The sequence below is a fragment of the Pseudochaenichthys georgianus genome, chromosome 23, assembly GCF_902827115.2.
Source record: "Pseudochaenichthys georgianus chromosome 23, fPseGeo1.2, whole genome shotgun sequence".
NCBI lineage: Eukaryota > Metazoa > Chordata > Actinopteri > Perciformes > Channichthyidae > Pseudochaenichthys > Pseudochaenichthys georgianus.
This window is the reverse complement of record NC_047525.1, coordinates 13,990,177-14,005,488: the sequence shown is the minus strand read 5'-3', so window position 1 is coordinate 14,005,488 and position 15,312 is coordinate 13,990,177. Positions and strand designations below refer to the sequence as shown.

Below are 15,312 nucleotides of genomic sequence, written 5' to 3'. Positions count from 1 at the left end.
CCAAGTGTACTTCACTCATAATACCACAAGCTTGGTAATTATCCCTTATGAGGATTAAGGATGTTGCGTAAATTATAGCTATTTATACCAGTTTTGAAAGGCAGAAGCAATAACTTTAAATGTATACGATTTAAAGTCTCCAATAAACATACTTAATCAAACACCAACAGATCATAGATCATCTGCTAAAAATGTGCTTTCCTTTATAAATTGTGAGGTGTCCTTGAAAAATGTAAACTCTTTTAAGGCGGCAAAGACTTCAAGCTAAATGCTACTATGGCACGTTTTCACAGAAAAACACAGGAACTGGCTCACACCAAAACACGTCACCTCTCTTTTTGCCGCGAGGTAACTTTCTTTGAAGCTGGTGTAGACTATGTGAGACAACACGGTGTGCTTTTATCAGACGGCAGCTGGCGATGAGCCGATGATGGAGAAGGCTGCAGATCACTTTAGGGGTAGAAAGCTTAGCGGGCTTTACTTTGGAGGCAGCAGCATGGCATGTGGCCGTTATGCAAGTGGATATATGTGATGATATTGCAGAGGAAAATCAGCAGATGTCAATTATTTCCTGGTATATTACCAGAAGTGTTTAGGCCATGTGATATGATTTAATCCCTCAAAACTGTGACACTATAATCAGGCTGCACCATGTGGACAAAATAACTTCATTGGGATCATTTGGACTGATATTGCGATAACGATACAGGACATATTAACCCATTGTTCTAATTATAATGATCAAATATAGTCAAATGATTATGTACTGCAAACAAAATGTGTTACCCATTATGACACTTTGCATAAGATTACCATATTTGAATGGAAATAAATCATATTTATCTGCTTTTAAATGACATTATCTAATCCCCAGAGATTGAAACACTGTACATTCATCCGTTTTCCCAGAGATTAATTCCTGGTGTTGGTTTTCCATTTGGCGGGAAATCTTCTCCATTTTCTAGATGTTAACATTTCAAATGTTTATGTTGAATCCTTAAAGGATCCGGCAGGAGATATTTTACATTTTTGTTATTTCCAACCTGTGATTTCAGCCGGAAGCCAATTTGTTCTTTGTGAAGATGTACAATCTCTAACAAAAAAAGTAATAAATTCATACATTCACTATTTAAAAAGTGCTTGATAATATTATAAATCAGCATTACCTTGTTTACAGAAGACCTTTCTTAAACATAAATAAGAAAAGGTGATTTTTTTTGGGGACTATTTTCATTGGCGGATTAATACAAATTGGTTCTCTAGTGATTATGTTGGGCAGCAGGATATGTTTAGCATTTAGCATGTATCAATGTTTTAATGTTATGTACAGTGTTGTAAGCATTAGGACACAATAAAAGGCCATTGTGCTGATGAATGGCAAACGTTAATGACTATTAAATCACCTTTACCATAAGATCAGCATATTTTAAATACTGATTTAAAAAAGGGAAGACACTCTAAAACTCCTGCAGTGAATGACAATTTTTTGTAGGACATTTATTTGGTTTTCGCACAGGATTTTTAGATATTTATTGGAATCAAAGTTCAAATAAAAAGTGAAAATCTCTAAAATATCTTATCTTTTGTCTGTTATTATCAAAAAGTAAAGAACCTGCCAAATTAAGTAGCTTCTTTGTCATTTTTGTTTTTCCAGAGAAGGGCCAAGTGCACAAGCAGAAGAAGCCCACCATGTACCCCCCCATGGAGCACCACGTTCGATGCCCACGTCCACCCCGGGCGCATCATGCACGTGATGGTGAAGGACCGCACGGCCGAGCTCAAGTCCGAGGCCACCGTGGCTCTGGACTCTCTGGCAACGCAATGCAAGAAGGAGAACAGCAAGCTGGAGACCTGGGTGAGTGTTCACATTAGCATTTAAATATATGTTAAAACTCTCATGGTGTGATCTGAACCAATCAAATATATTTTACTAAATGTGGAGAATACCGTGTGTGTGGTGTGTGTGTGTGTGTGTGTGTGTGGTGTGTGTGTGTGTGTGTGTGTGTGTGTGTGTGTGTGTGTGGTGTGTGTGTGTGTGTGTGTGTGTGTGTGTGTGTGTGTGTGTGTGTGTGTGTGTGTGTGTGTGTGTGTGTGTGTGTGTGTGTGTGTGTGTGTGTGTGTGTGTGTGTGTGTGTGTGTGTGTGGACTGATGAGCATCAAGGTTGGCTGACTCCTGACTCCAAGTAGCTCTTGAAGAAGTCTTTAGCCTAGGGGTTCACATACTTCTTCCACCCTGCACTGTGAATGTTTACATGGTGTGTTCAATAAAAACATGAAACATATAATTGTTTGTGTGGTATTAGTTTAAGCAGACTGTGTGTGTCTATTGTTGTGACTTAGATGAAGATCAGAACACATTTTATGACCAACTGATGCAGAAATCCAGGTCATTCCAAAGGGTTCACATTTCACTTTTTCTTGCAACTGTAACATCTCTAAACACAAAGTAAGCTCTCACCTCTCACATATTTCTAGTGAGTAAAAAGTAGCGGTACTGCATGTAAAGGGAAGTACCAAAGAGTTGTTCTGAACAAATACACATACTGTAAGGTTACACATTTACCCAACAAAAGGTCCCAGTTCGACCCATCAATGAGTGCAACCTCAGAGGTGATAATCTCATGTCCATCCTGTCATAGTAAAACTGCACCATCGAGTATTTAGGGCAGTGTGTGTGTGTGTGTGTGTGTGTGTGTGTGTGTGTGTGTGTGTGTTGTGGTGTGGTGTGTGGGTGTGTGTGTGTGTGTGTGTGTGTGTGTGTGTGTGTTTGTGTGTGTGTGCTTGTGTGGTGTGTGTGTGCAGTGCGTGCGTGCCGGCGTGCGTGTGTGTGTGTGTGTGTGCAAACGTGTGTGTGTGTGTGTGTGTTGTGTGCAACGTGTGTGTGTGTGTGTGTGTGTGTGGTGTGTGTTGTGTGTGTGTTGTGTGGTGTGTAGGTGGTGTTTGTTGTGTGTGGTGTGTGTGTGTGTGGTGTGTGGTGTGTGTGTGTGGTACGGCGGCCATACATATTTTTTGACTCATGGCTGAAATTAAGTTTCTCCAGCTCTCCCCAGGTTGGCAAAAAAATGCATCTCAAAATGCATCAGATTGATGCTTTAAAATATGGAATATTCAACATTTTCTTCCGGGGGAGCATGCCCCCGGACCCCCAGAGGGATAATATCCTTCTCACCTTTTTCACCCCTAACCCGTTTTTCATGTCTGGTGTGTTGAATTGAGCAACAGGCCCAGCGGTGTTTGTACGGTTGAGATTATGAAACTTCATGACTCTGACCTTGGAGGAAGAAGTGTGTGTGTGTGTGTGTGTGTGTGTGTGTGTGTGTGTGTGTGTGTGTGTGTGTGTGTGTGTGTGTGTGTGTGTGTGTGTGTGTGTGTGTGTGTGTGTGTGTGTGTGTGTGTGTGTGTGTGTGTGTGTGTGTGTGTGTGTGTGTGTGTGTGTGTGTGTGTGTGTGTGTGTGTGTGTGTGTGTGTGTGTGTGTGTTTTCCTGGACCAGCTTTTTGGCAACTCCAGCTAAAAATCCAGATGGGTTTACTCAATTTCGAGTCAAATGAGTAAATGTTAGAAGTGGTAATCCGTCTTTTATTCATTAACAAAATGAACAAATGGGCTTTTTTAGACTACATTCATTATGCGTTTTATGAGAGTAATACCAGGAAAGCAAAAATAATAACATTTCTGATTAGATTAACCTGTGCCTCTCCTCCTATGATGTATTAAATATCTGCAGTGAAAGAAGTCTATGTTGTACCCTTGATGGGTTTTTCTTGTGTTGTGTAACAAGCTCTGTTTTAGTAATCCCAACTAAATCCTTTTTAGAATACATAACACCACTGTATACCAAGATCTAATGTGTTTAACTAATACAATAATAAGGACAATCCAATAAAAAAGTTAAGGAGACATTTTCTATTTGGAATGAAAATAATGAGCATGAATTATAAATCCTAGAGCAGTTGTTTCTTAGTTTGGCCTCTTGCAAGGTTAACCACAGAAGCTTTTATTTCAATTATTTAAAACTGTTAATGTGTCTTCCTCCTTTATAGTCCTCCCAAAGTGTCAAACATGCTTTATTTAGATGTTAAAAAGTACATAAATTAGGTGTTTATAGTCTCCAGTTTAAATCCAGCTGGGGATCATTGTTCATTTCCAGTCATCTATCTAATGAGAGCAAAAAAGTCCCAAAAGGCCCTTCTTCCTACTTTAGTCTGGGTAACATCTTTAATTATAAGCACGTTAGGCCGTCCCTGCTAATGTTTATCATCCACTTGTTCCTGGATTTATTTTTTAAATGACTCACATTTTTTCCCTGAAAAGACTTCAAATCAAACCAAATATTCAGATTTCCTCCCCACTCTGGTCCTCTACGTCTGTTTGAGTTACAATATTACATTGTACGTTTATTGCGTCAACATCCCTCCCTTTTCCATTCGCAACATCTAATTCTGTCCTGATATGCTGCTTTTAGTCACATGTTTCTGTTCTTCTTGGATTGGTGTCAGCTGGAGCTGAAGCCACAGGGCCGCCTGCTGATGGAGGCCAAATATTATCTGGAGAAAACTGGTGAGTCATTAATACTTATATAACTCCACCTGCTGCCCCTCAAACTACAATATACTGCAACACTCTGGGGTTACCCATCATCTGCAACCAAATTCATATTTGTTGAAACGATGAAATCACATTTCTAAACAAAATCAGTCAAACTGAAAGTGAAAATAAAAGATAGTCATCTTAATGCTCGGAAATGATAAAGTGGTGTCAAAAAGGAAATGCTTTTTTAATCCTTAACGCTTGATGATCTGCTGTGGTCTTCAGTTTACTTACGTTTTTTTTAAAAGCCAAACTATGTATTGCTGAAGTCACTGGCTAATGCCAGTTAAGTGTCTGAAATATATACAGTTTAATCACTATAAAGTTATTTTAGAAAGTAGACCACACTACCCACATGTTTCTAATTAAAAAGAAGAACCTTTGAGTCCCTGCCCACTGTGTGCGTGTGGTTCAATGTGGCTTTACTGACATTAACCAACCAAATGCTTCAGAAGTCACTAAGAACTAAAGGAAGGACTCATCTCATGTGTTCTAAGAATAGACCGTGCTAATAGAAAATCGCTGCTCAGAACAACAGGTGGTAAGGCAGCTGCTACACAGAGGCAATTTCATCTATGGCACTTCCTCCTGAACTCCATAAACACTCAATCATCGAACATGATTGATTATCTTATATTGCACATATTTACATGAGCAGCACATTTTCTTTTATATTAAGATGCAATGAGACTCTTTACAGATTAATAAGATTAAAAGCAGTACATGAGCAAATGAGGGGATAAATATGTGTATAAATTAGCTGATATGTTTCTGCAAAATAATTCAAGAATCGACAAAATGATTATCGATAAAAATGAAAATATCTCTTTAAAATCTAGTGGCTTTAAAAATGTCTTCAAAAAGAATATTTTTCAAAACTAATGTAAAAAAAGATATGCAATCTCAAACTATTATTGGTACATTAAATTGTCAAAAACTAGTTGTAAAAACTCTTCCCATCTTGTATATTAAACTGCAGCATTTACATCAGTCAGCAACAGAGAAAAAATGTGCATATGAGACGGTTTGAACAAAATGAAACTCACAAAACTCTCATAAATCCACAAAAGGTGAGAAATAGAAACGTAGGTGTTAAAACCTTCTTTCCAGTAAACAATCATTCCTGTGAAAGCTGAGCTCTACCAAATGTGTTTTCATGTTTTATCGTTTATATACAAGGTCACATGATGTGTTTCAGACGCTGCAGGTCAGCCTGAGGAAGAGTCGGGACAAATGAGAGAGGGTCTGTTCGCCCTGCATCAGCGGCGAGGGGCCATCAAACAAGCCAAAGTTCACGTTGTCAAATGTCACGAGTTCAGCGCCACCTTTTTCCCTCAACCCACCTTCTGCTCCGTCTGCAAAGAGTTTGTCTGGTACGAAAACTATCATCGACAAATGATCATGTTTTGCATTATAATGACTCATTTTCTCCTGTTCTTTTCCACCGCAGGGGTCTAAACAAGCAGGGGTACCAGTGCAGACGTGAGTGCCGGATGAATACTTTCCACTGATGTATTGGAAGTTTAACGGTGCCTTTTTTCAACCCCATAATGTCCAACTGTCATTTTCGTTTTTTAGAGTGCAACGCAGCTATTCACAAAAAATGCATAGACAAGGTTATCGCCAAATGCACTGGTTCAGCCATCAACAGCAAAGAAACAATGGTGAGTATCTGCCTCACACTCATCGCTTCACATAAACGCTCTTACGTCATAGCGTCGGAGCAGTCACACTAAAGGACTTGTGGTTATACTGCTTACTAATCACCTCATACAGAGGAATCATTACGCCACACATGTCTCGTCTCATTCGCTGCTTTTATCTTTTGACTCACTTCCTCCTCAGCCACATCGCTGCTGAGTTCATACGCATGAAACCAAAAGAGAATACTAGACCCTTGTTGTAATACGCAGTGTAAGAAGAACAGACCTGCCCCCCTCTGTTTAGGGACAGGAAGTGTTCTCTATATTTTAAAATAACAATTGCACTACAGGCAAGAAAGTATGTATTTGTGCCAGGGCCTCCATGCTGACCTGTATGATGTGTGTCCTGCAGATCCACAAGGAGCGCTTCAAGATCGACATGCCGCACAGGTTTAGAGTGTACAACTACAAAAGTCCAACGTTCTGTGAACACTGCGGTACTCTGCTCTGGGGGCTCGCCAAGCAGGGGCTCAAATGTGAGGGTGAGGGGCGGAAGATTTAACATTTCTGTGGATTCGTTACTAATTTATGTTTTGTAGACACACCTCATAAACATCGACTTTCTTTGTGTTACTACAACTGATTAAATTAATGGAACACTTGCCTAGTAAACACGCGTTGTTTGTTCCTCGATTTGTCTTTCCTTAATGACCTAGAAGGTTACTACATATCATTTAGGGTAACTTATAATACATGTTATTCATGATGGTAAAAGAGCTAGAAATACCAACTACAGAAGCAGATATATTTAACAAACAGAATTAGTACCAGAAAAGTTATTTCCTCTGGAGCATCACACAATTAAAATTGGAAGTAGAATCAGTGCCATAGCCATCGTAAATGCAAAACGTCCTCAAAAGGCATGTTTTTATCTGCGGTGGTAATTCTGTGTTTCCTGTGCAGAATGCTGCATGAACGTCCATCATAAATGCCAGAAGAAAGTAGCCAACCTATGCGGGATCAACCAGAAACTCATGGCTGAAGCTCTGGCCATGATCGAGACTAAACAGCAGGTGAGACCAACACACTCTCACTCCCTAAGCGTCCAATAGCGACGTTTGGTCAGTGTCCGTGGCGTCCAATTGTGACGCTCCTAGGCTCCTTCAGCGTCATAAAGGGACGCAAACAGCTTTCAACTGATTGCAATGTATTCCCATCTGCGTCGGGATTTGATGCTCATGGAAGCACGGCATTCGTTTATGTCGGCTGCCCTTAAAGGCAATGTGAGCGTCCATTCCCATTGCATAACGGAGAATTGTACACCCGGAAGTAAGTATTCCTTTTACTGTCGATTGATTTTACAGTGATATCTGCACTACTCATCGACTCAAAAACACCAGATTATCCTTGTTAATTACACAACATTGATTGGTTTAAATTGTGTGCAATGCTTTTGTATTTTTCCCCTTCGATTCGGAGAAACAAATATTTTTTCGGAGTAAAGGATGGCAGAAGACACTACACTACCCAGAATCCCCAGCTATCGTTTGGACTACACCATGTGCTCTGTTTGACAAACCCCGTTTTTTTAACCATTCATTCCGATGGCTGGCGTCTATGTCACATGATCTTCAAATTTCTCCCTGCAGAACAAGAAAACATGGCCGAACTTCGTTTTATTCTCGGTGGAAAATGCCTATTTTAAAGTTTGGCCATTAAAATGCGTTTTGATGTCATTTGATGCGAGAAATATGAGTTGTTATTTCAGATTATGTGTGCAGTGGATGTACATGATCTTTAGTTTGCTAGTTATTATGAAGATTACTTCAGGAAATCGCGACGTTTTCATTGTTACCAAGGTGGTTGCTAGGGACGCTGCTATCGATATTATTTCTGTTATGTTGTGTAACTGTTTAAATTGTGTTATCTTTATTGCTACCCCCTTCCCCGTCAATGTATAGTGTTAGTCCACAGCGCAAACATATTAGTTTAACAAAATCCGCATCTAAAGATAGCCTACGTTATTTTCCCCTGTGCAATTCCAGTCTCACATCTCACAGCACATCGTCATTAACAAATACCGGAAACAGACCGAAAACATTTAAAAAAAAAAAAAATAATAATACTTTATTCCGAGTGTGCTTGCTTTTCTCTTTGAAAGTCATCACATAACGGCATTGTAATACACGGTTCGGCTGCATTACATATTACATATCTGCCGTAGTTCTGTATTTATAGAGCCCTGATGAGAAGACCTCTAGACAAACATGAGGAACTGAAAACGTGACGTGGATCATAAATATATCAGCCATTAAACAACATCTTACATTTCTTTTCACACAATACGTCTCCTTGCAGTATCAACACTAATTCGGCTCACTTTTATATTTGATCCAATTGGTAGATAGGCTGTATTTACACCATAAAGGTGCACAGCTGATATAAAGGGACACCTGGTGGTTAAAGCATGTTATTGAATTTAATTATTTTTATTATTAGATATTAATACGATCCCTATAAAGTATATTCATTACTCGTTATTCTCTACTAATAGTTAATTAAAGACTGTATATAATGACTATTTTGCACATCCCTTTCAAGATTTTCTAAGGTTTATTGACATATCATATAGAACTACACAACTGTGGTGTAGTTCTGCACTGAATGAAAAACTTGGGTTGCAGGTTCCTCAACAGTGCATTACAAGACATCTATCAATATTTGTGCATACCTCCAGCAATGTTAACTATGTTGAAGCACTTATTTTAACTGATATTATACATAATGTATTATACTCTTATAAGATGTATGTAGATATTTCATCTCCGGCCTTGTCAGGTATTGAACAATCAATAAATAAAGAACACAGAATTGTTGAATATAAAACACAGAATTTGTGTGATTATACTAAATGATTTTCAAATAAACACAACTGCATATTTAACTGTTACACATGCTGATGTAACGCAAATGTTCCAACTTGGGATCAATAAAGTATATCTTATCTTAAGCTGAACCTTGACACGTGCATGTTTCAGGCTTATCAATTAATGTAATGTAATGTTATCAATAAACAACAGGAGGGGTCACAAACATAAGACCAGCTGTTAAATAAAGCTCTTCTGACCTTAGCTGGCATGTGGGTATATATATATTAATACTGCCCATTATGGGCACAAGCAATTTTCACCCATTTATTAATTATATGTTTTAAATGTGAGTGTTTCCTGTCCCCTAAACCTCCAGGGATGTACACAGTTTAATTCTTATTATGGGAAATACGAAAACGTCTTTTAAAACTACAACTCCCAGTAGAGACGTGCCATAGATAGAGAACATGTTGCGAAACAGAATAGCCAGCATTTGTAGTTCTGGGGACGGGGTGGGGGAGGGGGGACGCGGGGACCCGTTCAAATCCAGTTTTGGACAGTCTGCCGTGGTTCCATCCCATTTCAAGTGCTGTTCGAGGCTCGGTAACCCTCGGAGCACACTCTCCAATCACAGAGCTTGAGGACTATCACGGGGTTTGTCAAACAGAGCACATGGTGTAGTCCAAACGATAGCTGGGGATTCTGGTGTAGTGTCTTCTGCCATCCTTTACTCAGAACAAATATGTGTTTCTCTGAATCGAAGGGGAAAAATACAAAAGCATTGCACACAATTTAAGCCAATCAATGTTGTGTAATCAACAAGGATAATCTGGTGTTATTTAGTCGATGAGTAGTGCAGATATCACTGTAAAATCAATCGACAGTAAGAGGAATACTTACTTCCGGGTGTACAATTCTCCGTTATCCAATGGGAATGGACGCTCACATTGCCTTTAAGGGCAGCCGACACAAACGAATGCCGTGCTTCCACGAGCGTCAAATCCCGCCGCAGATGGGAATACATTGCAATCAGTTGAAAGCTATTTGCGTCTCTTTATGACGCTGAAGGAGCCTAGGAGCGTCACAACTGGACGCCACGGACACTGACCAAACGTCGCTATTGGACGCTTAGGGAGTGAGAGTGTGTTGGGTGAGACACACTAAACCTCTGCAATTTCAAAACATTTTCACGTGTACATTTTGAACTGCCTACATTATAGGGAATAATGGAGATATATGAAACGGCCACCATTTTCGGTTGAAGCAAATGTTTTGCAAGATAAAAACACCATTCCAAAACTTTTTTAGTTTTGGAATTGATAATGTTAAACCTTCTTCAATAAACCTTACTTTTGGAATCTTTGCAAACTTTTTTTTGAAAAGGCTGTTTTCAGAGGCCTTTCCACCTAAATGTTTGACTTTAAATCTCAGCCCTACCTTTTGCCTTCAGGCTAGAAGCTCCAGGGACACTGAAACGGAGATCATCGGCAGAGAGGGTCCAGTCAGTGTCGACCAGCCGGGGGTTATCAGAGCTCCGTCTGGGTTAGTAACGGCCACAGCTACACCTGCAAACAAAGGTACATTAGTTTCAAAAACCTGCACCCTGTCCTCTATTCTCGATAGTTTTTCTAATATAACGCGTATATTCCCCATTCCTGCTTCGTGACCTGAAGAGATGCAGGGTGTTTCATGGGAAGGACCGGCAGACAGCAGCATCACTGAGGCGCTGAAAGAAGAAGAGCCTCTGTACGCCGTCCCAAAGAAGGACCAACCCAGGTTCACCGTCAATGACTTCATTCTGCACAAGATGCTCGGGAAAGGCAGCTTCGGCAAGGTACAGCATCTGATTCAAAGAAAAGCAAATGCACACAGGGGCATTTACAGCAGAACTCAGCCAAAAGCATGATTCCAGCACTCTTCTCAAACTATAAGACTTAGTATCTGCCAGACACTCATTAAGTAAGTATTTCAGCATTATTAATGGTATGTTTCTAAGTAATAATAACTTGTTATAGCTATGCGCAATAACAAACGACACATTTAGGGGAATACCTTTTCCATTAGTATGTCATCAGTGATATTTTAGTTCTTCGCATTAATTTAAAGCTTTCATACATGACATTATGACACATTTTGGGCAACCCTTACTGCCGCTGGTTTCCACAGTTGCTTTAATGTCAGCGGGAGGCAGAAATCACAAAGGTGTTTCAGAAGTGCGAGTGTCAAAGAAAATATAACTGTCCAGCCGCAGCAGTTTTAACTAATCTTTCTGTTACAGGTATTTTTAGCCGAGCTGAAGAGAAGTGGGAAGTTTTACGCAGTGAAGGCTCTGAAGAAGGACGTGGTGCTGATGGACGATGACGTGGAATGCACCATGGTAGAGAGGAGGGTCCTTTCTTTAGCCTGGGAAAACCCTTTCCTCACACACCTTTACTGCACCTTCCAGACCAAGGTAACACCAAGGAACACTTGGATTCATCTGTACATTTACTACAGTCACACATCTGACCTTCCTATTTTGTTTATCCAGGAAAACCTGTTCTTTGTCATGGAGTATCTGAACGGAGGGGATCTCATGTTCCATATCCAGAGCTGCCACAAATTTGATTTGCACAGAGCCACGTATGTATCCCGGCAATATGCTACATTTGTTAAGATGCCCAACTTAGGTCTGTGCTGTTTGGTTGGGATGCTTTGCTTGCTTTTAACCCTAACCCTAACCCTTGGCAGGAGTGTGTAGTGAATACAAATGTGAATGTTTTCAGAATTGCAAATTCACATACTATCAATACTTAGTAGGGATGTCACAGTACCCAACATTTTGTAGTCGATACAAATACCTTTTAAATTCCAAGATTCTCAATACTTATTTAATACCATGTACAAAATCCCCCCCAAACTAACAGCCTGCTGGTAATGGCTTACTAAATCATTCATTTAGCAGGCAGAAAGCAGTACATACTGATTGAGTATGTAGGAGGCAAGACTAAACTAACATCCCACATTTCTTTCCTCGCTACCATTTATGTTTCTCCACAGATTCTATGGAGCAGAAATCATCTGTGGGCTTCAGTTCCTGCACTCCAGAGGAATCATTTACAGGTCAATGTTCAGTAAAAGCTAGAAACAGAACTGAACCTGATGAAAAAACTGTTGGTGCTCATATCTTGCTGCTCCTCTGCAGGGATCTGAAGCTGGATAATGTGCTGCTGGACTCTGAAGGTCACATAAAGATCGCAGACTTTGGCATGTGTAAGGAGAACATGCAGAACGACACCCTGACCTCCACCTTCTGTGGGACGCCTGACTACATCGCTCCTGAGGTGATCACACACAACACATATTTACATAAGACTATATATTAATGGGCAAACCAACACTAGCAGATGTACCTTAAGTGGTAATTATTATTAATATTACTTCACCAAGGAAAGAATCAGACTGCATGTAGAATGTTTCGAAAGCGAATCAAAAAAAGCTACACAGTATGTGTTTAACCTTTATGTAATTATATATCAGATACTGCTGGGTCAGAAGTACAACAGCTCAGCAGACTGGTGGTCATTCGGGGTTCTGCTCTACGAGATGCTGATCGGACACTCTCCATTTCACGGCCAAGACGAAGAGGAGCTGTTTCAGTCTATACGGACCGACAACCCCTTTTATCCCCACTGGCTCTCCAAAGACTCCAAAGACCTTCTGATCAAGGTCAGACGTGTGTGTTTCAAACGTTGTACTAGGGGTAGTAAAGCAGTACATTTATACAAGCAAAACATTCCTTGACTCACAAATTCAATGTGGCTGGATTTACACAAGTTAGGTGCTTTTTTTAAATGGAAAAACCTTTTTTTTTAAACTGCCTGTTTGTAACCTTGGTTTTGTTTGTGCCGCAGCTGTTTGTGAGGGAGCCTGAGGAGCGCCTTGGACTGAAGGGAAACATCCGACAGCACAAGTTCTTTAGCAGCACCGACTGGAACAACCTGGAACAACGCAAGGTGGCGCCGCCCTTCAAGCCAACTGTAGTAAGTGCAATCACATGCTCTCACTTTTTCATTTACATTTGAAGGGCCTGATTTTTGCTAGGAACCATGGTAGCTAAATATATTTACCTACTTTTAAAGTGAAGAATAGGGCTGCAACTAAAGTTAGTTAATATGAACCAGGATAAGCCAACACTTACAATATTCACAATCTAAGATGATATCAAGTCTCATATCAGAATATAATATTGATATATTGCCTAGCCCTAGCTGTTCTCACGATCATTGTCATTATCCTTTTTAGTGATTATTTCACCACTTTAAGAGGGCACATAGGATGTCAACAGTTCATCTTTGCATGTAAACCTTAAATAAAAATGTATAAAGTGTTTTTTAGGATCAATACTGTAATAGAAAGATTATTTTGCGATACAATACTGTATAAATATGTTCCAATACTCCTATTCTCATCTAATGACCAACATATTGAGTTAAATGTATTATATATATAGTCCAATAGTTAAGGATAAATAATACTTTCAATTGGTGTATTTTGTTTGTATTTACGCATTTTCTCTTCCACTCTGACAGTCATCCCCCAGTGACTGCAGTAACTTTGACAAAGAGTTTATCAACGAGAAGCCACGACTGTCTTGTGCCGACCGTACGCTCATCAACAGCGTTGATCAGACGATGTTCAAGAACTTCTCCTTCGTGAACCCGGAGATGGGCCGCCCGGCAGCACGCTGAGCACTGGACAAAACAACCTACTACATTACAAACAAGCCGCTCACACACAACCAGCACTTACTGAAACTGAAATGGACTGCAGAGACTTTAGACTGTGAATGTCACAAAACTCAACTGTATCTGTAATTATGATGATAACCACTAAAGGGTGTGTCCTTAGTGTAAGGCACAGACATGGCTACTATGACAGTATATGTGTCTATAAGTCTCTCCATTTAAAATAAAACAAAAATATCCACAAAAAGCCTTTGGTAAACTCATCTTCTGGTATCAGACAAAGAGGCCCAGAACACATACCCAGAAGTCCGTTATACTCACACACAATTCATCAAGTGGCATATACTGTATATCACCTATAAATATTGCCTTTGCGCTCATGATTGAAGGTGTGTTTCTAAATAAAAATGTGTTGTAAAAATCTTACGGAGCTTCGTAATAATATGTGAGGGTAAAGTTCTTAAAATAAAAGCAAACAAAACATGTGGTTACAGATAATTAGTGTTATTGTTTTCTTTCCTGTCTTATTCCCTAGCTGCCTGATGAGTATTTTACCTCCATGTTCGATACAGATGTTAAAATGTGTTGTGTAAATAAATGTAAAGTCATTCTGTCGATATACTGGACTGTCAGTTGGATGGATATCCGTTAGTGTGTAGCAGGATTTAGTTTACATGTATTTTCTTATTGAACCTCAGGAGTTTTATTGATGCTATATTTTGGATCAGGTACTTAGATCAGCTGCATACTGTAGTTGTTATTGTTCTATTCATTGCAAATCATGTCTAATAAAATATGTTGAGGTTTGTATACTGTTGTTTGTTTTGTTTATGACTTAACAAAATGTGAGGGGTATCTATAAAGATATACTGAGAGTTGAGATGGAAGAATAACCACGTCAGGTTTTACAATTTACTTGCACACATGATTAAATGCTAGTAAAATAAGCAAGTGGTGAGTAGAATTTTATCACTCACCACTAGCCTTTTTTTTAAGGGATGCATACTGCTAGCAGAAGTATTCAATGTGAACCTGTTAGCCAAACGTATGTTTCGGACATATGAAACCAGCCTAAAAAAACAATATGGAGAATGTGTAGCCTCTGCAGCCACAATGAAGGCCAACTACCATGTAGCCTCTCTGATCCAGTTTAACTTAGTGACATCATGATAAATCAACATTTTAATGTATTTATTTTTGAAAAACTTGCAGTGCAGTTCACCCCCAGTTTGTACATTGCATGTTACTGTACTAGCCGATTTTATATTTAAATGCGTGTGATGCTAACCGTTAGCTAACGGCTAAATAGTTTTTTTGGGAGATACATTGAAATAAAGTCCAAATTTGAGGAAAAACCTGAAAACACTTACGGCAGTTTTGAATACTTTTACACATTCCTGCAATACTCTTCTGGCCATTTCGAAGGAAAACCATTCCACTCTTTGTACAAGTAAAGCCTTTAAACTTTTTTCACAAGATGTGGC

At 39.5% G+C, this 15,312-nt stretch overlaps 1 protein-coding gene across 2 annotated transcripts in view; it reads left to right on the top strand.

The window, feature by feature from the left end:
• Positions 1-14,638, top strand: part of prkcq (protein kinase C, theta) — a 25,122-nt gene extending 10,484 nt beyond the window's left edge. Inside the window, exons 1-16 of one of the 2 annotated variants that reach the window (XM_034075049.2) lie at positions 1,668-1,855; positions 4,498-4,558; positions 5,787-5,961; positions 6,039-6,070; positions 6,167-6,252; positions 6,644-6,773; positions 7,195-7,304; positions 10,552-10,678; positions 10,775-10,935; positions 11,380-11,553; positions 11,632-11,723; positions 12,141-12,203; positions 12,286-12,424; positions 12,621-12,809; positions 12,995-13,123; positions 13,673-14,638. In XM_034075049.2, coding sequence (XP_033930940.1) covers positions 1,745-1,855; positions 4,498-4,558; positions 5,787-5,961; positions 6,039-6,070; positions 6,167-6,252; positions 6,644-6,773; positions 7,195-7,304; positions 10,552-10,678; positions 10,775-10,935; positions 11,380-11,553; positions 11,632-11,723; positions 12,141-12,203; positions 12,286-12,424; positions 12,621-12,809; positions 12,995-13,123; positions 13,673-13,831 — 1,938 coding nt within the window. In that variant the 5' untranslated portion in view covers positions 1,668-1,744 and the 3' untranslated portion in view covers positions 13,832-14,638. Of the gene's footprint in view, positions 1-1,667; positions 1,856-4,497; positions 4,559-5,786; positions 5,962-6,038; positions 6,071-6,166; positions 6,253-6,643; positions 6,774-7,194; positions 7,305-10,551; positions 10,679-10,774; positions 10,936-11,379; positions 11,554-11,631; positions 11,724-12,140; positions 12,204-12,285; positions 12,425-12,620; positions 12,810-12,994; positions 13,124-13,672 lie in introns of those variants that run through there. The other variant, XM_034075047.1, reaches the window with a different exon arrangement.
• Positions 14,639-15,312: the final 674 nt, after the last annotated feature.